Source organism: Scomber japonicus, chromosome 5 (assembly GCF_027409825.1).
Source record: "Scomber japonicus isolate fScoJap1 chromosome 5, fScoJap1.pri, whole genome shotgun sequence".
Taxonomy (NCBI): domain Eukaryota; kingdom Metazoa; phylum Chordata; class Actinopteri; order Scombriformes; family Scombridae; genus Scomber; species Scomber japonicus.
The window spans coordinates 9,396,562-9,419,521 of record NC_070582.1 but is presented as its reverse complement, the minus strand read 5'-3'; the positions used below and the strand labels follow the sequence as shown (position 1 = coordinate 9,419,521).

At 40.3% G+C, this 22,960-nt stretch overlaps 1 protein-coding gene across 2 annotated transcripts; it reads left to right on the top strand.

Annotated features, from left to right (window-relative positions):
• Nucleotides 1-1,488: 1,488 nt before the first annotated feature.
• sin3aa (SIN3 transcription regulator family member Aa) lies at nucleotides 1,489-22,960 on the top strand. Of its 2 annotated transcripts, none has more exons than XM_053318816.1 (21): nucleotides 1,489-1,509; nucleotides 8,495-8,711; nucleotides 10,034-10,216; nucleotides 11,648-11,754; nucleotides 12,403-12,697; nucleotides 12,804-13,052; nucleotides 13,539-13,691; nucleotides 13,821-13,976; nucleotides 14,088-14,177; nucleotides 14,540-14,658; nucleotides 14,762-14,972; nucleotides 15,289-15,405; nucleotides 15,649-15,887; nucleotides 16,410-16,593; nucleotides 16,738-17,314; nucleotides 17,638-17,807; nucleotides 17,934-18,107; nucleotides 19,070-19,162; nucleotides 19,727-19,821; nucleotides 20,136-20,328; nucleotides 21,242-22,960. In XM_053318816.1, the coding sequence occupies exons 2-21, from the start codon at nucleotides 8,526-8,528 to the stop codon at nucleotides 21,470-21,472; spliced, it is 3,822 nt and encodes a 1,273-aa protein (XP_053174791.1). In that variant the 5' UTR covers nucleotides 1,489-1,509; nucleotides 8,495-8,525; the 3' UTR covers nucleotides 21,473-22,960. The 2 variants fall into 2 exon arrangements, with proteins under 2 accessions (XP_053174791.1, XP_053174792.1); XM_053318817.1 differs by lacking the exon at nucleotides 1,489-1,509 and adding an exon at nucleotides 5,376-5,649.

Genomic DNA, 22,960 nt, shown 5'->3' with positions numbered 1-22,960 from the left:
TGTCAATATTCCATCATCTGGTGCTGACAAATTTTTCTCCATTATCATTTTTATTTTATTTTATTCCACTAAACTCAGCTTGTTGCTTTGTGAAGTGAGAGTGAATCAACATGCATACAAGTGAAAAAAGTAAAAATCTACACCCACGGGCCTTCAGGTACAAGGCTGCAATCAAAGTAAAAGCTTTCTTTAATGGTTTCAGCCATTAGCCACTCTTAATAATAATTATTGTTGCAAACTGCTTCCCATTAAACGCAATTCAGCTCCAGAGCACCGCCTGTAGTTTACAAGGAAAGCCTGTTAGAAAACTCAGTGATTAGACTAAAATCAAGTCACTTACAATTTCTTCTGGTGTGTTAGGATAGTTATCCTCTTCCTGCAGTAAGTCAGACAAAGAGTTTAGGATTTTTACACAGTATCAAAAATGTGTTCATGCTTAGAAATAAATATGATAATCCAGCAGAGAAAAAGTTACACATTAGCACATTTAATCAAGTACTATATTTAAGCATCATTTTAAAATAGAAATCTATTTTATGTTACTTTGGACTTAAATACATGTCAATTAAATGTATGTCAATCTTGTATTTTTTTACTATAGTACATCTGTGGTAGAAGTAGTACTGTAGTAAGACCCATTGCTTAGTTAAAAGTACTGTAGCACTAACACACTGTAAAAAATACTCTATTACTAGTTAATGTTATGCTACTGAAGTAAAAGTAACAGTGTGTAAGTACTATCAACAAAGTGAAGGCCTACTTACAGCATTAAAAATTAAAACAGTACTCAATGCAGAAAAACACCTTCTGTGAGATCTACTATATATATCATATTTATAGATAGACAGGAAAATAATCTGCCCCAATTTAGGTAACATTTTCAGCTGGTTCACATTTTCCTGATTGTCTTTGTCTCTAATGAGAATAAGCTGAATATATTTTGGTTGTGAGCTGTTTATCAAGCAAAAGAAACATTATAAAGACCTTTTTATAGACCTCAATGATGAATCAATAATGTATTAATCATGAAAATAAAACATCAGCTGCAGCGGCCCTCCTCACAGTACTGTTATTTAAAAAGCATATTATTGGATTCATGTTATTACTAAAACATGAAGGAGTAAGAAGCATTAAGTGAGGCCAGTTTGAACTACTTCATATAAAAGGACCTACTGCTGTGTAAGTTTATTATAGCAATGCATCATATTTTATTCATTGATTTTTAAATGTACAATCTGAAAAAGAATCAGTCAAATAAAAAGTGAAATATCTCCTTCTGATCCACTTTCTATCTATCACTGAGAAAGAGACATGATATTCAAAAGCCTCCACAGTTTCCATCTGATGGAGCCACTGCAGCTCTAGTGATGCTTCGCTTTGGGCTTTTTTAGCGGGTGATATTTAAAACAAAATGACGTGGCCAGTGTTGTGCGCCAATACCAGCGGAGGGGGGCGTCTCCTAATATTTTGTTACAAACACGAATCCGGAGTAAGGAGTCTTTTTCCTGGGTATGTAACAGCTGTTTAAACTAAATAATATTAACTATACTGCTGCTAAAACCTATGAACGGTGTTTATTAAGAATCAGGGAGCTCTCTCTTGTTGTCAGTCGCGCCTTTTGTGTCCTTATATGAATTAGAAAAAGGGGGGGGGGGGCTTTTTTTTTAATGCTCGTAAACGGCAACAGAATAGCCAGAAAACATAACGTGGTAGATAGCCAAAATTTGCAGGACGTCATTTTTAGTCGGCTAGTAAACAACCTCCCCGGGGCTGTGTAATGGGAATATGAGGCTCCCCGCTGTCTGGAAGTGGAAACATTTTGTCTGCAGCGTTGTGTGAGCATGTAACGCTTGTTTGCAAATGGATCTGTAAGAGAGAGAGAGATAGAGTGAGAGGAAGGAGAGAGAGAGAGAGAGAGGGGGGGGGGGGGGGCAGGTTAGACATTTTACTCCCGACTGTTTGAAGTAAACAAAGAATATGATTTGTTAAACGCGTAGTCGTCCTTTCTGCAGGGGAAAAAATGGGGCTGCGTTTTTTTTGTTTTTGGAGAGGAGGAGGTGTTGGTGGTGGTGGTGGAGGGGGACGCGGGGAATGGCGTGCCGATGTTTCCATACAGCGACGCCGTAGTTCCCGTTTCGTTTGACTTTGGCATTGTTTAATAAAAAAGGGGCAACTGGAGCAAGCTCTTGCCGCCCAGAAGACACGCAGTGATAGCCGCCAACAGGCCACGGCTACTTCACCGCGTCCGGCAGGGTTACCGATGGTGCGTTTTAGTGCCATAAAGCCTTTTGTTTGGAGTGTGCAGTCGGCGATTACGCACGTCGACCGACGCTGGCTGGCTGGCTGGCTGTTTGGAGGGGGGGGGGGCTCGTTGATCCTCCTAAACCGTGCAGTCCGGTGTTGTTGAGGGAGGGAGGGTGGGGGGGTCTCCAAACCCCACAGCAAAGCAGCTTGTTGTCTTGCATGCTTTTGCACAAATTTGCAGAAATCTTGCACAACAGCCGGGAAATAGTCTTTACCGTGGTGCGTTGAAAGCTAGCAATAAAATCAGCTGTATGTAATTGTGTTGGGGGAGATAGTGGAGTGCTCTGTCTGTGTGTGTGTGTGTGTGTGTGTGTGTGTGTGTGTGTGTGTGTGTGTGTGTGTGCGCTGCAGCCCTACGGTCGCTGTTGAAGCCTTTCTGCCCGGGCTGGACCGAGGAAGGAATCCCGGGCTGGTTGCTGCAGCTCCGCCTGTCGTGGGCGAGGGTTTATTTTAGAGGTTCCACCTTTTGGGGATTTGTAATGACTGTTGCGCGCAATGATTGGCTGCGATGACCAGAAAGGGGGAGGGACAAAAGTGCAGGAGCAGAGTAGCTCCCTCCTCAATCACGTGTTACCAAAGTCCAGGAAGTATAGATAGATAGATAGATAGATAGATAGATAGATAGATAGATAGATAGATAGATATTTGCACATAACAATATTAGAAACACTCAAAAAAGTTAATAAGGAAAAAAAGCAAAACACTACAATCTTACCAAACTGAACTAAATCTGATATCAGCCCGATACTGACTCAGATAGCTGGATCGAGTATTGGTGACAATGGGTCAATCTGGTATCTGATATCATTATTTTAATACAAAACCAATTTTAAAGTCTCTTCTAGCTTGTTAATTTAACACTGGTTTTGGACTCTGTATCCGCCAAATACGCCAAAGACCAGCGATATCTGTGCTGAAGAAGTAGGATTGATGCATCTATACTCAAAATAAACTAAACCTTGCTTCCTAGTAGGGATGGGCAATAAAATCGTACATCAAGATATTTTTGACCAAATACCTCAATATTGATATTGTGACAATATTGGGGTTTTTACAAATGCGATTTTTGATAAATACTCAATTTATTATATTCATAAATGAAGGCCTCATGCCTTCATCGGGATGGAGCCTATAACCGTTTCCATTTCTCTTAAGCACGTTTTACCAATTAATCATGTGATCAACAAGTCACCATACATACAAAACATCATAATCAATAGCTTCTTCAAAATGATCTTATATAATATTGACAATAATTTGAAGACAAAATGTCTTTTTACAGTGTCAGAAAATGTAATTTTTCATTTCAAGCTATCAATCAGTTAAAAAAAAAGTGAATATTTATCTTACAATCCAGGTAAGTATGTAACAAAACAAAATACAGTTGTGGTTTTGATTTTCAAAGTGCAAGAGGACATTAAACATTATTAAAGGATAAATAAGTGATATAATGAATGTCCTAGAATGCAAGTCAGCCGTTTGTCCTTCTTAAAAGAAGTCTTAAAACAACAGTCAGGTCCCCACATGAACACTGACAGAGGTTTTCCTTCCTCTAATCATTTCTCCTCTGCATACTGGCTATTAAAACATCTGGACATAAATCCTCAATGTGTCAGTCATTTTGTGCAACAATGCATTTAAAAGTTCATCTGAAGCTTATTTGAGGCTTCAGCAGTCTGAATTAGTCATATCAAGTGAATATCTGCCACATTTCCAGTCTTTTTAACCATCAGATTCCCGCTTTGTGTTTCCTTAGACAGTGTTACCCTGTTGAGCTGCAGTGGAAATATAGTAACAAAAAGAAGGATCTTGGCACTGAAAAGACTGCAACGCTGAAAGATATCTTCTTGATTCGACTCGCTTGGAGGGCTGAAGGTTCATATTACCTTCAGATAAACTTTTAGATATATTCTTGCTCAGGAGGAGGCTTGTGGATTTTGGCCCCCATCACTTACATTGTAAGTACATTATGGAGGGATCTTCATGTCCAAAAGGAATGATAACAACCTATTTCAATGTGTAGACTTGAAAAAATGTGAACTCGCTCTTTAAAGTGGAAAAGAGCCTGATGAAATACATATTCTTAAACACAATTATTATTATTATTATTATTAACAACATGAATCATCTTTATCTTTATTGGTCAAGTATGTTTATGCATACAATGGTTTAGTGGTTCTTGACGTACTTACAACAAAGATAATTAAACATAACATAACATTGTTTTTATGCACAAGCAAATGGCTGCAAAAACCACATAAACACATAAATATAGAAACAACAAGTGGTCAACAACACACAAAGTCTATCAGTCAAACATATCTTTGCACTGTAAACAGCACATAAATAGTGCAAAAGTGTTAAGAGTGCATAAAGTGCTGAGATAATGAAATATTATTTAACAAGTAACATGTTTATATATAATAAAGTATATAAAGCCTGTTCAAATATACAATAATGAATGAAATGCACACTTACTGACCACTTCAGTAGGTACACCTGTGCAGTCTGATTCAATCAATCAATACACACAGCTCTGCCATAAATTCTACTTTTTTCAGTTTTTGTTGATAATTCTACTTTATGTTTATTGCTGAGGTCATACTAAGTGGTGCTGGCATACTGGGGTGCATTATATTTACTGGTGTTCATGTATGTTAATAGAGAGGACAAAATGCAATTTACAAAAATGGAAATAAATTGCAATTTCTTTATTTCTGTGCAGCTGATGTGTTTTTATATATGTAAAAAAGCAGAGTTGTCACAGGTTAGGCCTGGGTGTATATATACATAATCTGTAGGTGAGTTGGGGGTTAGGGTCCTTTTATGTGTACTGAAGTATTGGAGAAGTAAGAAAAGTGTGCAGCAATTTCTCATCACACATACCAGTGACACTCCTCCTCTCCTCTCTTCCTTTCCTCACTGGCATTGTCGCGCTTCAAATCAAAATGGGCGTACTAGGTAAATGTACGTCCAGTCCTTGACTGACAGCTCGAACTCCCAATCGGATCATGTCACCCCGCCCTTTTGCGGAGCCTCTGGATGAATTGACCAATAGCGTGTACCGGGGGCGGGGTTATATAAAAGAAAACCACGCCCCGTGTTCCACGGCTAACCGAACGGAGATTGTTTTCCTCTCTCGGGGAGATTTTCACTTTGCAGCTCTCATACACAGCTTGAATTGTTGTTGTTGGGTTTTTTTTAATGAACCGATAAGTCCCTTTTCCTACACCCCAACAAGCAAGGAGATGTAAGCGGTTGCCGGATTATATCAAAAGCATCATCTACGAACTTCGGGCTTGCCATTTAGAAGAGAGAGACAGGCAGAGAGAGAGAGAGGGGTGAGTTCATTCAAGAGAACTAGCAACCTAGCAACCGTTACCAGGCGATTTGAGTAAACTACAAGAAGAAAAAAAAATCTGCATTTCTTTACATGTCACTCACTCGTAATCTGCACCACATATGATCTCTCTAACAAATCGATATCTTATGCTCGCTTCAGGTTGTTTGTGTCAGGTCAATGTGTGTTACAGCTGCATGTGCTTCCCCTGCTAGCTCCGGCTACTCATGTTGTTTACATTAGCCAAGCAGCGACAAACAAGTTACGGGTGAAGTTAATACAAAAACAAACCACCTTTATATACTTTTACGCTAGGGGTAGGTAAACGCAGGGTAGTATTTTGGAGGTGTGCTTACCTGCTTGACACGGTTAGGGGTGTAATTTGCTGCTCCTGCTGCTGCTGCGCCATGCTCTTAAATGGCGGGCTTGGTGCTGTAACTCGAGGTCGGTGCTTGGGGTGTTTTTAGTAGGCCATAAAAAAAATAGAGGGGTAAGAGTGTGAGGAGCTGCTGTGGTGGTGTTTTGCATGTAAGGAGATGTCCGTATTTACCTGTACGTGACTATAAAATACTACAAACCACCTACACCCCCTTCAAAATCTATAAATAAATAAATACACCCCCTCACACACAAGCTGGAGAGAGCGAGGTCTGTGTTGGAGGAAGTGTTTACGAGTCACTTTGACAGCCTGTTTTTTTATGTCACATGCTCGATACAAAAAGGTGGGGGTTTATATAGCGGGGTGTATTTATTTTATCCCGGTTTCGTCTTTCATTGAGAGCAGTCGGGATTCGGTGCTCTGGGTCTGGAGCTATGTCTGGAGGAAGTTGTGACTCCCACAGCTCCAACACAGCACCTGTTTGTTGCATCGGTGACGTAGCGTGTCTGTAGATTTCATTGGCTGCAGAGGCTGCAACTACACTCAGTGCATGTTAACAGTTTAGAGTCGTTTAAGACGTGCTTTTTTATCTATTTTGCACGAAATCAACTTAGAAAGAAAGAGGGGGTAAAATCAGAAGCTTTCTAAATATGTGTAGTATAAATTTATTCTTTTATCACCTTGTTTGTAAAGGGGGGTTTGTAAGGAATGCCCTCCAAAAATAACAGATCTGATTAACTATACTTTACATTTTCTATATTCTCTTTTTTTTTTATCTTAATGTTATCCTTTCATACATGAATTATGATAACCTCAGACAAGATTGTGTTTTTATTTCTCAGTATGCATGGGGGGAAAAAAATTGAACTTCATTTTCCCTCATCATATTACATTATCATAACATAAAACAATTGATTTGCAACCAAAAAAGGTTATTGTAGATGAAGTGGTAGTGTGTGGGTTGATGTACTAGTGTCCACTGTGGTGGCTGAAGTGCAACAATGCCATTAAAATCCATCATCATGTGTGTGTATATAGATAAGAAAACAGCTTTTGAATAGCTGTTCACGGTTGTGAGCAGTATACAGGAAAGGGTTAGTCTTAAATACGTGTTCATTTCCTTTGCAATTTTATTTCTTCATAAATAGCACATCAAACTAAGTATAAATATAACTGTACTCGGTACTAGAGCCCGACCGATATATTAGTCAGGCGATATTGATCTATCACAGATATATTGGTATCAGTGAATATGACGTCTGATATGTGCCAACATATATGTATGTAAATATTTTAGTATATAAGTTATGCAGGCAGCATTTTATGTATATTTGAACCTTTCTTATTCAAGTTTAATATATGCATATGTTGTTGTTTTTAATTCATAACTTATTATAATTATTACATTTCCATGAAGTTTAATGTTAGACTGTAAAAATATCAGCCTCCATTACGTATCCTTGTCACAAGTTTTCGATAACTACATTTGAGGGTTACTCTTAAATACCTGTTGCCACTTTTCCATCAAGCCCAGGAAATGCAATTTTACTTTTATTCATAGGTAGCAAAAAAGTTTGTGGTGGACGTGCACATCCAGAAAAACGAATGAAGAAGGTGCTTGACCAAAACAACAAATGAAAACAAGAGAAAAGTCAGTTGTTAACATACAGCAAAACAAAAGCTTTCCATTTATCAAATCAAATTTAACTTCATTCAACTAAACAACAATTCACAGAAGCAATATAAAAGTATGCAAAATAAAACAACAGCGAGAATCCATTAAAGGAACAAAAACATTCATGTTGTCGTTGTCTTGTATGTTCTCTCTTCATAACTGCTTTCTTTTCCCTAAAACTCCCCCTCCTCCTCCTCCTCCTCCTCTTCTAGTTCAATTCGCACACAAACTTTTCTCATTTTCATGTTTTTGCTCCACCATCTCTTTGATGATCTGGTGGTGACGTTGCTGCTCTGTTGTTACCCGTACAGCAGGGCGTAGCTTAACTTTTAGGCCGGTCTTGTCATTGTTAAAGTGACCCAGGACATCATCAAGTGTAATCAGACACTTTTAAGTCAGTCAGCAAAGACACACACTGCCTTCTCTCGGGTGTTAACACTGCAGTAGCTCCAAAACAAAGAAACATCACAAAAATTATAACACGTGTTTTCATTTGACAAGAAATCCGAGGTCTGAATGAGTGGGCTCATCTTTGTGCTGCTAAAAGCTTTTGGGTGTTTTGTTATATCTATCATCAGGTGCTATGTAATGATTGTCTTCCTCAGCCAAACAACATAAGTGACTCGCTGGCACCGTGTTTATTCATACTTTTACAGTCGAAGCAGAAATTGCTGCCACATGTTCCTCTGAGCAGTTTGCTGAATGAAATCAAGAGGCTGATTTAATGGATTCTGATAACTTCACCGAGGTCTTGCCAGTCTTTAAATAAGGTCCATATGCTGCTCTTCATTCCCAGGTCTCTCAGCTCTCACGAGTATGAGTTCATAATGAAGCGGCGACTGGAGGATCAGGAAACGGTTTTTGCGTCCCAGCAGCGGCGCCTCCCTGGCAACGCGGAGGCTTTCCAGCATCGTGTCCTGGCCCCTGCTCCGGCCCCAGCTGTGTATGAGGCCGTGACTGACAGCATGCAGCCCACAGCAGGCGTCCAGTACTCCGTCCCCCAGGGATACCAGGTATACTCAGCTCATCCATTGCAAATCTCTATAATACTAGAAACGTTTTTGTACTTTTTATTGATATCAAAATACATAATTTCTTCTACAAATTACATCCTGTATAATGTCTTCTAGACATACAAAGCAGTGTAAGAACTCCATACAGGTGATGCAAACCATAAACAGACATAGTGTTATAGTCATCCATAAAACAGAGAAAAACTAAGTCATGTCCAGGTTAGTTTTTTTGTTAGTTTTTTTCCAGTTCTCTCTCCTTATTTTTATTCCCTTCTTACAGAGCTGCACGATATGGACAAATGATCATATCTTAATATCGATGCAATATGACTGATTTCACACTTAAAATGTAAAATGTAGTAGCAGTAAAAATGAATCATTCTTAAACAAAACAGCATACTAATACCAAAAAGTACAACATAGTTTATTTATCACAACAGATCAATAACTGTCTGAAGCTGCATTGAAATTTAGAAAATAAACAGTTTTCTGCAACAATGTTTTAACAATATTTTAAATGTAACAGTGAAAATGAAGTCTTTGGCTGCATTATAATAAATAAAAATGTATGTTGCTGTAATGTCTGCTTTGACACAGTCCTTCATAGATTTATAACACTTACTGTAAACAGCTCTTACCTAGTAAACTCTTTATTACTTATTTTAAACTTTCTACGACAAACTACAAACAAACACGCAGATGTTGAATTATGGAGAGGTACTTGCATCTGACTATGACATACAGAGCTTTATGGTGTTGTTTGATATCATCCATATTGTTGCTTTTTGCGATATTAATATCTTGCACACACATTGAGACCTTTTTCTTCTGATGGAGGATATCGAGAAACTTGTAATCTTGTATATAGAGAAGTTTTACTAATATGATAGGGTGTCAATCTCATCTGTTATAGATACTGAAGACTGAAGCTCTGTTTTTCTCCATCTGGAAGCTTTCAGCATGTCCTTATTTTTATGAAAAGAACTTGCTGTAAACTTAAAACATGACTAAGTCAAGCTGACAGCTGTCTACCAGAGTATTACTATTCATTTCTGAATTCATAATGTGTAGAAAGTCACTGAGTCTAAAGTTAGATTTATACTCTTATAGCCATTCAGCTTTAAATGAGATTTGACAGAGAAGATCTAGATGCACTCAAGTTATTAAGAATGATCTGGAAATGTCATTAAAACTGACTTTGAACTCCAATAACATACGTGTTAGAATAAGTTGTGGGACTGTGCGTGTTCAGGATACAAGTTCAGGTAAATTTCATGTTATTCGCTGTCACTCCAATAAAGGTCTCGGCTCTGCTCTCCCAGGTTCCCACTGTGGCTCAAAACAGTGGAGGACATGGACACACTCCGAGCCCGGCAGTCCACGCGGGGTCCCACCACCACAGCCCCGCAGTCCAGACCCACGGGCCCGCAGTGATGACGGGGCACGGCCACACGACTGCTCCTCCGGCCTCCGTGCAGGGCCAGCAGCAGTTTCAGAGGCTCAAGGTCAGTCGGACACTTCAGTTTTAGCAAATGTCAAAGAGATTAAATGCCAAAGGAGTTATTGAAAAGACATTTTTAGAGATTTGATGAAAATTTGTGTATCCTTAGCCTTTTTAAATGTTCAGCTAGTGGTAGTTTGTGCACATTGTCTGGTTAGTTAAATTGCGAGTTCCTGTTGTTATATCTTGACTCATTAGAGACTCACCATGTCAAAGTTTATCAAAAGCTATTCGTGTCAACAAATGAAACCAAATTAAAGGATGTAACTGAAGTATGAGGCGTGAGAATCAGTGGGATCAGTGGTGTATGTGATGCATGGGTGATGTGTGTGTGTGTGTGTGTGTGTGAGAGAGAGAGAGAGAGAGAGTGAGAGTGTGCATGAAAGCAAAAGAAATAGCTAAGGCAGCATAACTAAACCATACCAAAACGAGCGCCTGAAGGGAGAAGCAGAGATCTGCAAACAGCAGCAGCAGCAACAAGAAGAAGCAGTCAGAAAAGAGAGAAGCTACAGCCAAACCACAACATTTACCCCCAATCACATCGAGCCATGCAGATAGTTTTAAGTTCATCAGCATTACTGTGATTATCAGTGGAGTTTCATTTATGGCTCGCAAAGCGCTGAAAAATGGATTTGGAAAAATTATCAGTCATGTTTTTTCCAGGAAGAGTGTCGTGATTAGTCAGAATCATCCACAAACTGTTGCGAAACCTCTTGTTTCTCAAACTTTTTTTAGAGACTTTTTTAATTTGTTAGTTGCCCCCAGGCCAAAACAAGACCAAGCAGCCTTCCAATAAAACCCGTCACACATGAGCAGTAATGAATTTAAGGTTTTAAACATGGAATTATAATAGAAAGAGAATCGGAAACCAAAATTAATTATGCATGTATGTTACAGCACTGCACACTAATTCCTTCCGCTAGCAACCGTTATTGATACAGTACTTCCTTAAATCGATCAGCATTTAAATGCCTCCGTTGTATCTGTCATAGTCATCAGTTGTTTATTGAATCTTAAGCAAAAATTTACCAGCATTTTATTTTTGGTGCTTTTAAATAACATGTTACACAATAATATGGTTTGATGTGCAGGACATGTTTCATGGGGAATCATTAAAACACAATCATTAATATATTGAACTGAAATATTGTCATTACAGTTTTAAGACTTGATTAATGTACTGCTTCACTCCTAGTGTCCTGCAAGGTTTTCAAAGTGTATCTTCTATAGGTTTATCCGATAGATGCCAATTCATTTGTGCAAGTCAAGTAAAAAGCTCAGATGCTGGTTTTGTATTGTTAGAAGAGTTCTCCTAAAATGAGGATTTCAAATAGTTAATAGTGGATTAAGTGCAGTGATGTCAAATGAATGTAGCAGAAAAAAGAGATTTTTGCCAGATTGATGAAATTTACGTTCCCTCTTCTCTCTCCCAAAGGTGGAAGATGCTTTGTCTTACTTGGACCAAGTGAAACTGCAGTTTGGCAACCAGCCTCAGGTCTACAATGACTTCCTGGACATAATGAAAGAGTTCAAGTCTCAAAGGTGAGGATGTTGTTTTTTACTTTTTAAAAAATGCTATGATTTTTTTTGGCTTTGCACACTTTTTTTTTCATGTGTTTTTGCTTGATATTCTCTAAAGTAAATGGTCCACCATGTATCACAGAGACTTTAGAAGATAGACATACTCATATCTGGAAAAATGATGGAAAGTGTTAAAAAATAATTGGCACATTTGCCTTTTGTTGAGAGCGATCGGTCTGTTATCCCCATCACAGCTGGCTGCTACAGTTTAGAGAGTATGAGCCACTTTTAGTTTGGTTAAACTCTTAATGACCCACAACGTTACGAGCTTTTGAACACACTCTGGATTTAGATCCCAGCCATAGTGGGATGATCATTTATATAAGAAAGCTGCTGCTACAGATACTCATCAGATTGTGAAAAATATATGAAGAGAAAAGTGTGACAAAATTCTGAATTCATAATGTGTAGAAAGCCACTGAATCTAAAGTTAGATTTATACTCTTATAGTCTTTCAACTTTAAATGACTCTTGAAAGAGAAGATCTGGATGTAATCAGGTCATTAAAAAGAGCTAGTATGATTGGAAATTACACTTAAGTTAGATGGAAGATTAAGTTGATTATGTGTAGTAGTTTGATATAGAAATAAGTTGTTTTTCTCTTTCTAGTATCGACACCCCCGGGGTCATCAGCAGAGTGTCGCAGCTTTTTAAAGGTCACCCCGACCTCATAATGGGCTTCAACACCTTCCTGCCGCCCGGCTACAAGATCGAGGTCCAGACCAATGACCTGGTCAACGTGACAACGCCGGGTCAGATCCACCACATCACCCCGCATGGCATTTCAGTCCAGAACATCCCCATAACAGGAGCACCTACCCCACACCCACCCCAGCTCCCGCCCACTGCAACCACCAGCGCTCCGCCCCTCCTGACGCAGCCGACCCCTGCCAAGATGAGCAAGGTGAGAGCCAAAACTCTAGATAAGAAGTTTTTACATGTTGTTTGTTGCACAGCATCTTCTAAAGTACCCCTAAAAAACCCTCCAATGTTCTCCCCTCTTTTTCTAGCCTCTTCAGCCCCAGGCGTTGACACCGAGCAGTCAGAGCAATCCGTCCATCCCCGCATACACCTCCCCCCGCTCCCCGCCCATGCAGCTCCACCCGCCACTCAGTGGGACCCCCACCGGTCCACCCATGCAGAACAACCAGCCAGTGGAGTTCAACCACGCCATTAACTACGTCAACAAGATCAAGAACCGCTTCCAGGGCCAGCCCGACATCTACAAAGCCTTCCTGGAGATCCTCCACACGTACCAGGTCAGCGTCTGCAGATAAACTCCTCCGAGGGCCATTTCCCAAAGAGATACTATACAGGAAATAGATGCTTTGAATAAGTTTCCTAAAATTAACAGTGGGGGTATTTAAATCTGTTTTATAACTTAATTAACAAATATTAATTGATGATGATAATGACCGTGCTGGCATTAACATGGAAAGAGGAATATAGCATTTTATTTGTTATAAAATAGTTTTTGTTTTTTTAAAGGGTTAGGCACAATAAGATGTAGCTTCATCATACACCATCTGCTGTCTGTTTGATTTTCTTTTGTCCCAAATAGTTGTAGTTCATTGTTTCAGCATTGAATGAGCCACAAAATGGAAAAAAAGGGAATTTTTGGTCACAATTTCACAGAGCTTATTATCCAATGTGCTTGCCCATAAGAATTTATGGAGTGCAAGAACTTTCGTAGTGAATATTTCAGCAGTGACTTCACAGTATTTTGATGTATTTATTCTCCACAGAAGGAGCAGCGTAACGCTAAGGAGGCAGGAGGGAACTACACCCCGGCTCTCACGGAGCAGGAGGTGTACGCTCAGGTGGCCAGACTCTTCAAAAACCAAGAGGATCTTCTCTCAGAGTTTGGGCAATTTCTCCCCGATGCCAACAGTTCAGTGGTGAGTTAAACCGCGCCAGTAGACCCATCTTGATTTTTATTATTATTCAAATATGTTACAATTATGAGCACAGGTTTTAGTACAGGTTGTTTTTAATGGCTCTTTTGTTCATATCATGTTTCTCTTCAGCTGTTAAGTAAGACAACAGCTGAAAAGGCTGAGTCTGTGCGGAACGATCATGGTGGAACCGCCAAAAAGCTGCAGCTCAACAACAAACAGAGGCCCAATCAGAACGGATGCCAGATCCGTCGGCATCCGGCTCCAGGGAGCACGCCCCCCGTGAAGGTATGCAAGCTCTCTACATTACTGCAACACTTATTACCATGTTTTTGTTTTTTTGTATCGTTTTGTAATTATCATACTAATGTCTTCTATCTCCGTTTTGGTAAAATGCAGAAGAAGCCCAAGTTACTGAATATGAAAGATTCATCAGTAGCAGAGGCCAGCAAGCATGGAGTCGGGACAGAATCTTTGTTCTTCGAGAAGGTGAGTTTTTGGCATGCTCTGTTTTTAGTTTAAATCCATTTTTGTTCATATGAAATACATCATATCATTAAATGAAAAATATAAACATGGCAAGGAAAGAAACAAATCTATAAATCAGGAAGAAAGCATTTTAAATCAAAAGCATACATTTTAGGCTATTAATCCTATTTGAACTGTACAGATTTGTAGTAATATTATTTTTAATATAGATTTAACACGTGTGCCAATTTTTATAAATTCTACATTCAAAGTAATAAAGTTTTTGTTGTACAGTCGAGTTGTACTAGCAAGCATTTTGCACATTTAGTGTACCTCCAATAAGCTCTGACAGAAATGGTTGTAACATTTATTTCCCTTTGAAGGTGCGTAAAGCCTTGCGAAGTGCAGAGGCCTACGACAACTTCTTGCGGTGTCTGGTCATCTTTAATCAGGAGGTGATCTCCAGAGCTGAACTGGTGCAGTTGGTGCTGCCCTTTTTAGGGTGAGTATTCTTTCATCGTTCTGAACACACACATCAGATAAGTGTATTTTTCACAGTAAGTTGTATTTCTCATAGATGATTTTTTTTACTTGTGTCATAACAGAAAATTCCCTGAGCTGTTTAACTGGTTTAAAAACTTCCTGGGATATCGAGAAATGTCTCACATCGAAACGTACCCTAAGGAACGGGCCACAGAAGGCATCGCCATGGAGATTGATTATGCTTCCTGTAAGAGGCTAGGCTCCAGTTACAGAGCGCTGCCCAAAAGCTACCAGCAGCCCAAATGTACCGGCAGAACTCCACTTTGTAAAGAGGTGAGAGAAAAAGTTTAGAGTAGACATCCAGAAGTTTTAGAAAAAGTCATAAACTGCATGACTTCAACTGTTTTGATTTCACGCTAGTCCGTTTTCTGAGCGCTCAGCATTTGTTTTAAATCATATGAGACTAACTGATTATGGACACTCCAGCTATCTCATGTCTATTCAATCAAAAATAAATCTGGTGATTTGCAGAATTTCTTCATACATGGTAGATTAGATTAGTAATTTAGTTTAAAAAGAGATGCAGAAAAACACACAGACTTGTAGGTAAATAAGTAGATGACACAGTGTTTGTTTCTGTTGTGTCCAGGTCTTAAATGACACCTGGGTCTCCTTCCCCTCGTGGTCAGAAGACTCCACTTTTGTCAGCTCCAAGAAGACCCAGTACGAGGAGCACATCTACAGATGTGAGGATGAACGATTTGAGGTGAGCAGGAAATATTAAGCATTTACAACGTGATGAGATGACATCATCACAGACTGAAAAATACCTTTATTCCAGTAGATGTTACATTTTCCTTTTGCAGGAATTAATGAGGTTTCTAGTTGGCTAACAGTAAAAGATGGGACTATTTGTTAATCAAGGAACATTGTGAGCTTTTTAATGGAAAATAAATAATATGCATGCACAGTAATGGATAATAAAAGGCATCTGTTTTCCACCATGCAGCTGGATGTGGTGCTGGAAACCAACCTGGCTACCATCAGAGTCCTGGAGACAGTACAGCGGAAGTTGTCCCGCATGTCTGCCGAGGAGCAGGCCAAATTCCGTTTGGACAACACGCTGGGCGGCTCCTCAGAAGTCGTGCACCGAAAAGCCATCCAGAGGATATACGGAGACAAAGCACCTGACATCATCGATGGCCTGAAGAAAAATCCTGCTGCTTCTGTCCCCATCGTGCTAAAGAGGTGGGTGTCGATACACAGCCTCAATGATGCATCTATTACCTTTTATTTTGACTGACCTACCTTTTACCTTTTTTATAAAGCAGTTTTTTTTACTGTAGAGGTTGTTTTTTTTTGACTTGAAGGTTGAAGGCTTTGATCATGTTGCAGTGTGGTGAATCATCAGTAAGGAGCACATACGCTAATGCACACGTTTGGGATTTACAAGCTCTCTGTTTACATGCAGTAGTAAATGTGTGTACACCAGCGTCTTCTGGGCCCAGACTGAGGCTATGAGCCGCAGCTTATGAATCCACTAATCCACACAGGAGAGAAAAAGCCAATATGATGTTGGAGTGGTGGATTTAAAAACGGTGCTTTTATAGTCTGCACTCTGCATCACATCACTTCTTTAGCAGTATTTTATTTTAATGCTCCTACATGACATACATGTTGCAATGCGGCAGATTTCTACATCCCGTTGTAATGAGGTGATGTTAATGAGTGGCTGTTGTTCACATACATGACTCTGACTTCTCCACTCAGGTTAAAGACCAAGGAGGAGGAGTGGCGGGAAGCCCAGCGAGGCTTCAACAAGATTTGGAGGGAGCAGAACGAGAAGTATTACCTCAAGTCTCTCGACCATCAAGGCATCAACTTCAAACAGAACGACACCAAAGTGCTTCGATCCAAGTCCCTGCTGAATGAAATCGAAAGCATCTATGACGAGGTGAGTTTTCCTTCTCTTCTCAGTGATTTATTTAAACATTATCAGTGGCGTAATACGAACTTCTTTAAGAAACTACAAATCATAGTAGGAACAGACCCTCAGATTAAGGTGGGAATCCTGAAAAATCTTGTTTTTGCTCTGCAGCGCCAGGAGCAGGCATCCGAAGAGAACGCCACCACACCCACGGGCCCCCACCTGACGCTGGCCTACGAGGACAGCCAGATCCTGGAGGACGCGGCGGCGCTCATCATCCACCACGTCAAGCGCCAGACCAGCATTCAGAAGGAGGACAAATACAAGATCAAACAGATCATCTACCATTTCATCCCCGACATGCTGTTCGCTCAGCGCGGCGAGCTCTCCGACGTAGAGGAGGAGGAGGAGGAAGAGGAGATGGATCTGGAGGAAGGAGCCTCCAAAAAGCACAACGGCGTCCCCGGCAGCGGGAGCCCCTCCAAGTCCAAACTGCTGTTCAGCAACACGGCGGCACAAAAGCTGCGCGGCTGCGACGACGCCTACAACCTCTTCTACGTCAACAACAACTGGTACATCTTCCTGCGCCTGCACCAGACGTTGTGCTCGCGTCTGCTGCGGCTGTACGGGCAAGCCGAGCGGCAGATCGAAGAGGAGGTCAGGGAACGAGACTGGGAGAGGGAAGTCCTGGGACTCAAGAAGGAGAAGAACGACAATCCGGCCATCCAGCTGAGATTGAAGGAGCCCAGTGAGTTCCTCTTCTTAAATTATTCCGTATTGTGTTTGTTTGCTCCTCCGGTTGGGCACAAAGCATACATTCTTAAATTATAACAGTTCCTCTTTGACTTTTGATTCATTTTCCAGCTTTTTGCCACATAATGCACATTCCTCTTTTTCCTAGAGAACATTTTAGAAGCATTTTTATGGTACAAAAACTTACCGCACAGAACAGGAGACTCAGATTTGGAAAATGTAACTGCTTCCAAAATGTCAACTTGTCAAAAGTGATCCATTTGAAATCTTGGCAGTCTTCTTTTTGGCCGTCTGATTTGTTATTCTTCTTGTCTCTAGTGGACATCGAGGTGGAAGATTACTACTCGGCCTTTTTGGAGATGGTTCGGAATCTTCTGGACGGAAACATGGAGGCTTCACAATACGAGGACTCGCTGAGGGAAATGTTCACCATTCACGCTTACACCGCCTTCACAATGGACAAGCTCATCCAGAGCATCGTCCGGCAGGTAAGCTGTCTGTTGTCTCTGCCCTCCAGATTTCTAGTGTCATTTTGTCTTGTCGAACCCTCCATTAGCTCTTCTGCTTCTGAATAGTTGTGTTAAAATCAAACTCTGTTGCTTCTCTCCTCCCAGCTCCAGCACATCGTGAGCGATGACATCTGTATCCAGGTAACGGACCTCTACCTGGCAGAAAGTGCTAACGGCGCCAGCGGAGGAACCATGTCCACACAATCTTCGAGGAGCTCTATAGAGACCATCTACCAGCGGAAAGCTGAGCAGCTGATGTCTGATGAGAACTGCTTCAAGGTAAATAGGAAATGCAGAAATGATTGCTGTAATTGATCAAGATTTGGTTTGGATATTTCTTTGTGGCAGAGGAGAGCATTCAATCCTCACTAACTCTGACTGTCCACTCCCCATATTTGATTTTAATCCAGTTCTGGGGAGCGTTCAGTACAAATAAATCTTCTGCACGCACCGAGATTGTGACAAATTAGAAAGTCAAAAACAAGTGCCTGAACTCAGCATTGTCAATTATGTTGCCTTTACTGTCCCGTTAACAAAGCAGCTGAGTTGATAAACATGAATATGTTGTCTGCAGTTTATCACTCTCACATAATTTCTTTAAAATATTTTTTGTGCATTATGTGTAGTTCATGGTCTGCACCTTAACACCTATCCTAGAGCATCAGGACACCCAAACTATTGCATTAAAAAGTAAAAGTTGCGACTTGCTTTCATTTACTGTCGGCAGTGTGTAAAGCTGCTTAAGGCCACCTGACACCAGCATGTGAATTTCCATTTGACCTACTTAGAAAGCTTCATTTTACAGCTGATAACCTACCCGGTTCACACAAGTTCATCCACTTTTGTCCAAAGGATCCAATTTTGAAGAAAGTATATCACCCTGGAGCGACAGTTACATTAAAAATTTACATCAGGCCGGTGTGTGCACTCGAGCTGGATGTAAAAAATGAAGAGAGATGTTCCACAAAATACAGCTTACATAATGTTTTTATATTCTCTGTTGTTTTATCAGTATTCTCTCTCAGTTGTTTTTCTCTGTACTTTCACATTTATTAGCAATTTAAATGCAGAACGAGTAGAAGAACTAAAATAAGACAAAATTCTGAGAAAGATGGGTTCACGATTGCAACCAAAGATATTGATATTGCAGTCGTCTGGTTTGCCTCGGGATACGCTAGCTTCTTAGTTCTCACGCTGAATTTATTTCACTGTCACATGCAACATTTTTGTCATTTCCTCAGGTGATGTTTCTGAGGAACAGAGGGCAAGTGCAGCTCATGGTGGAGCTGCTCGACACAGAGGAGGAGAACTCTGATGAGCCCATGGAAGCCGAGGTAAGAAACACACTTGAGAGTACTTTAACGTCTCACAGCACTGCTGGCTGTAGGTTTCAAAATTTGCCTCATGAGCAAAGACTTTGGTGGAATAAGTTTTTTTCAAAAGCCACACTACACACATCAGCATTTTCACAATTTTACAACCTACTTAGAACTTTTATTAATCGATTTGAGCCTCAGAGACGGCCAATAAATTGCCAAAATGACAAGGAGTTGTGCAAAGTCCCAACCACAGTCCTTGGCTTCTGCCTGGTTGTGAATTCTCACACTGACATTTAGTGGCAGCTGATGATGATGATGAAAAATGAATTTAAACGTCTCATTTCGGCTGCTTGTGTCCTAATCGGTAATATCTTTGATTATTATCGTCATTTTTATATGATGATATTAATATATAGCGAATAAATGCAATGTTTTGTCATTGTTTTCACATTTTGTCTAGTAAGAGGGTCCACTCTTCCAGCTGGAGTGGAAACACTAGTAAGGACCTTTTGGTAATGCTGGTGCAATATTAGAGTTTATACACTGAACCTGTGTCTTAAACTTGTTTTATATTCGCAGCGCTGGTCTGATTATGTTGGACGCTACTTAAACCCTGATTCAACCGCTCCGGAGCTGAGGGAGCATCTCGCTCAGAAGCCTGTTTTTCTTCCCAGGTAAGTTTTCACATCAGGTGATTTGTTTTTTCTCCTAGATATGTTATTCCCTTTTTGAACTAGCTTTATTTCTATAAGCACAGATAAATTGTAAAATATATTGGTAATGGTGTAACCTTTGCCGCAGTAAACAAACTCACTATAGAGTATTGTGCTGCATAAGTTGCCTGATACCTCTTTTCCTCTGAAAGTCAAATTTAAAAGTCGAACATGAGTCGTTTTGATTAAATCAACTCTCATCGATTTGTTCTGACACGTTCTTGCTTGATCTCATTAGTCACTCTCATCACGTATGTCTTCGCGCCCGTAACCAGGAATCTGAGGCGGATCAGGAAGTACCAGAAAGGCAGAGAGCAGCTGGACAAAGAAGCCAGCGAGGGCGGCAAGAAATCCCTGGAAAAGGAGAAAATGGAGTGCATGTTCAAGCTCAACTCCTACAAGATGGTCTACGTCTTTAAATCTGAGGATTACATGTACAGACGCACTGCCCTAATGCGTGCTCACCAGGTATTCACCCCCCCCCACCCCTTTTTTCTGCTTCTAATCATTTCTGCCACTAATTTTAATGCAGCTATATATATCATGTTTAATTATATCTTAATTGTTGTTTTAATGACGTGTGAGCTGACGTTATCGAGCATTTCCCCGAGCATTTATTCATTGTGTTAAAATATGCTATATTGCGATGGTATCATTATCAGGATATAAGATTTTGGTTATATCGCCCAGCCCTACTGTATATATGCAACATGATTTCACATCTTTCCTCAGACCTAAAATCCAGTCAAAATGAGGCTGGCAAAATATCTGTAACTCAATAAATCAAAGTCCAGCATTTTAAATATAATTCACTCACTTATGAATCAGTACACTCAGTTCAGCTCAAGAATTCATTGTTAATGACATCTTTAGTGCTTAAAGGGAAGGTCTTAGTTACGCACATTTTCAGGTCTATATTTATATACTGGAATATATTTGCATGATTTACAGTTCAAAAACCTCCTTAACCCTTAAACAGGCACAATGCACCAGGAGACACTGACTCTTTAACACCCTGCTAGGAGCATGATTGGTTAAAGTGGTTGTTCAATTGTGTGTGCCTTGAATTGGTAGAATTGAAGCTTGTGGCCTTTAAACTTTGATAGAAATGATAAAATCAGAATAGAAACTAGTGTAAATGACGAGAGAAAGCAAGAATGTATCGAATGTAATTGTTTTTACCATTATGACCATTTTTATACCTTAATCCAACATATCCTGGTGGAGGTACAACTCATGAAACGTTTGAATAAATGTATTTCAGTCCTGTCTGTTTAAGGTTAAAGCCCTACACTATGTTCGTTTTATCTTTTTTTTTACCCATTTTTTTTTCTAAGAACAAGACAGTAACCTTCCTTCCTTCCTCTCCGTTCCCCCACAGTCCCACGAGAGGGTGAGCACACGACTGCACAAACGCTTTCACGCCTGGGTGGAGTCGTGGGCTAAAGAACACGTGACCCGGGACATGAACGCCGAGACTAACAAGTGGCTGATGGGCGAAGGACGTGACGGCCTATTACCCTGCACCACATCCCGCCAGCCCGAAATCCTCCACTTCATGAACATCAACAAGTACCGCGTCAAATACAGCACACCCAGCAAGGCGCTGTAACCAACCAGAGCCGAGAAGAGGAAGACACATGGAGAGAGACTCTTTTCTTTGGGTGGTGTTTGGTCTGAAGTCAAACAGGTCAGGAGTTAGAGGTAGGGGACGAGGACTTATTAAACGTGTTTTTAAGGCCCACATGGGAGCACAATTAAGCTAGCTACCGTGTACGTTGCACCCGGGGCGGCAGGATTACTGATTTTACCAGCGTTTTTAGCTGGGCCCATTTTTGCGCAGGGCCTTTGGTGCCAAAACTTAGGAATGGCCATGTCCCAGTCGCAGACCCGAGCTCTTACCAGCATTCGGAGCCACGTCTCAGACAAACTTCCCTGAGCCTTTTTTCGACAGGGCTCAGCGACGTGAACATTGAGCTTATGAGAGTCGTCAGAGTGGTGCTTTTTGTACTTTTATCACACCGGTTTAGCTTTTGACTTGACCGTCTCGTCTGAAGCCATCAGAGTTAAGAGCTCCATCGAAATCAATCACACAGGGATTTCTCTTACGATAGCGTTTAAACAAACTATACGGTGGACAAGTGCACTTATATTTAGGAAGAGGAAAAATGTTGTTTCTAAAGTTTCGTTTCCTAGATTTGAAGGTTTCGGAGGGGAGCTCAACAAAGTCAAGAGATCTGGTTCAGACATTCCTGCGTTAAGGCCAAATCACAATTATGTACGTATCACTAGATGGAAAGAGGGTTACTTTTTTCTTTCCAAAAAACACATGGCAGCATTATTAGAAACTGTGCCTGAGCCCCAAACAGTGTTGTCGGGTTAAGATCGAAAAGCACTGTTGCATCTTATGTAAAAAAAAAAAAAGAAAGAAAAAAGAAAAAAAAAGTTAGCCTCACAGCACTGTTTGGTCTCAGACTGTAAAATTGTATAGCTTGTGGATGTCAGATACTGACATGTATTCCAGTGTATGTGTTGTGTATATATATTATATATAGTTCTATTAACACAAATGATCCTTGCCGCCCCGGAAGTCAACCCTTTTTAAAATGTTGCTGGCAATGCCCTCCGCCAATACACCAGCTTGTACACACACATAAACACACACATACAGATGAACACACACACACTCGTCTCATTTTGGGAGGACTGTCCACATGCCGCTCACGTTTGTAAATACACTGTACATAGTCTCAGACTTTTTATGACAGATCTGTGTTGTTGTGCTAGTAATACTTTCCAAGCTTACTGTGGACTTTAGTGATAAATGGCTAAAGTTAGTATGTATATGAAAAAGAAAAATGCAAGACCATTTATTACAGTTTTTACCAAAGGGAGTTGATTATAAAAAAAAAGAAATAGCTGTTTTCCCCCCTTTGTGTGTTCCTTTATGTCTTTTCTTTTTAATTTCTGTAGTAAAAAAAAAAGAACGTGGAAAAGTAGAAATGTATCCAGGTCTTTCAGTTTTTATATATGAAAAATAACTTTTTTTTTTCTTCTGAATGTGACACTTGGTTGGTAAAAATCACTGCCCCCCCACCCC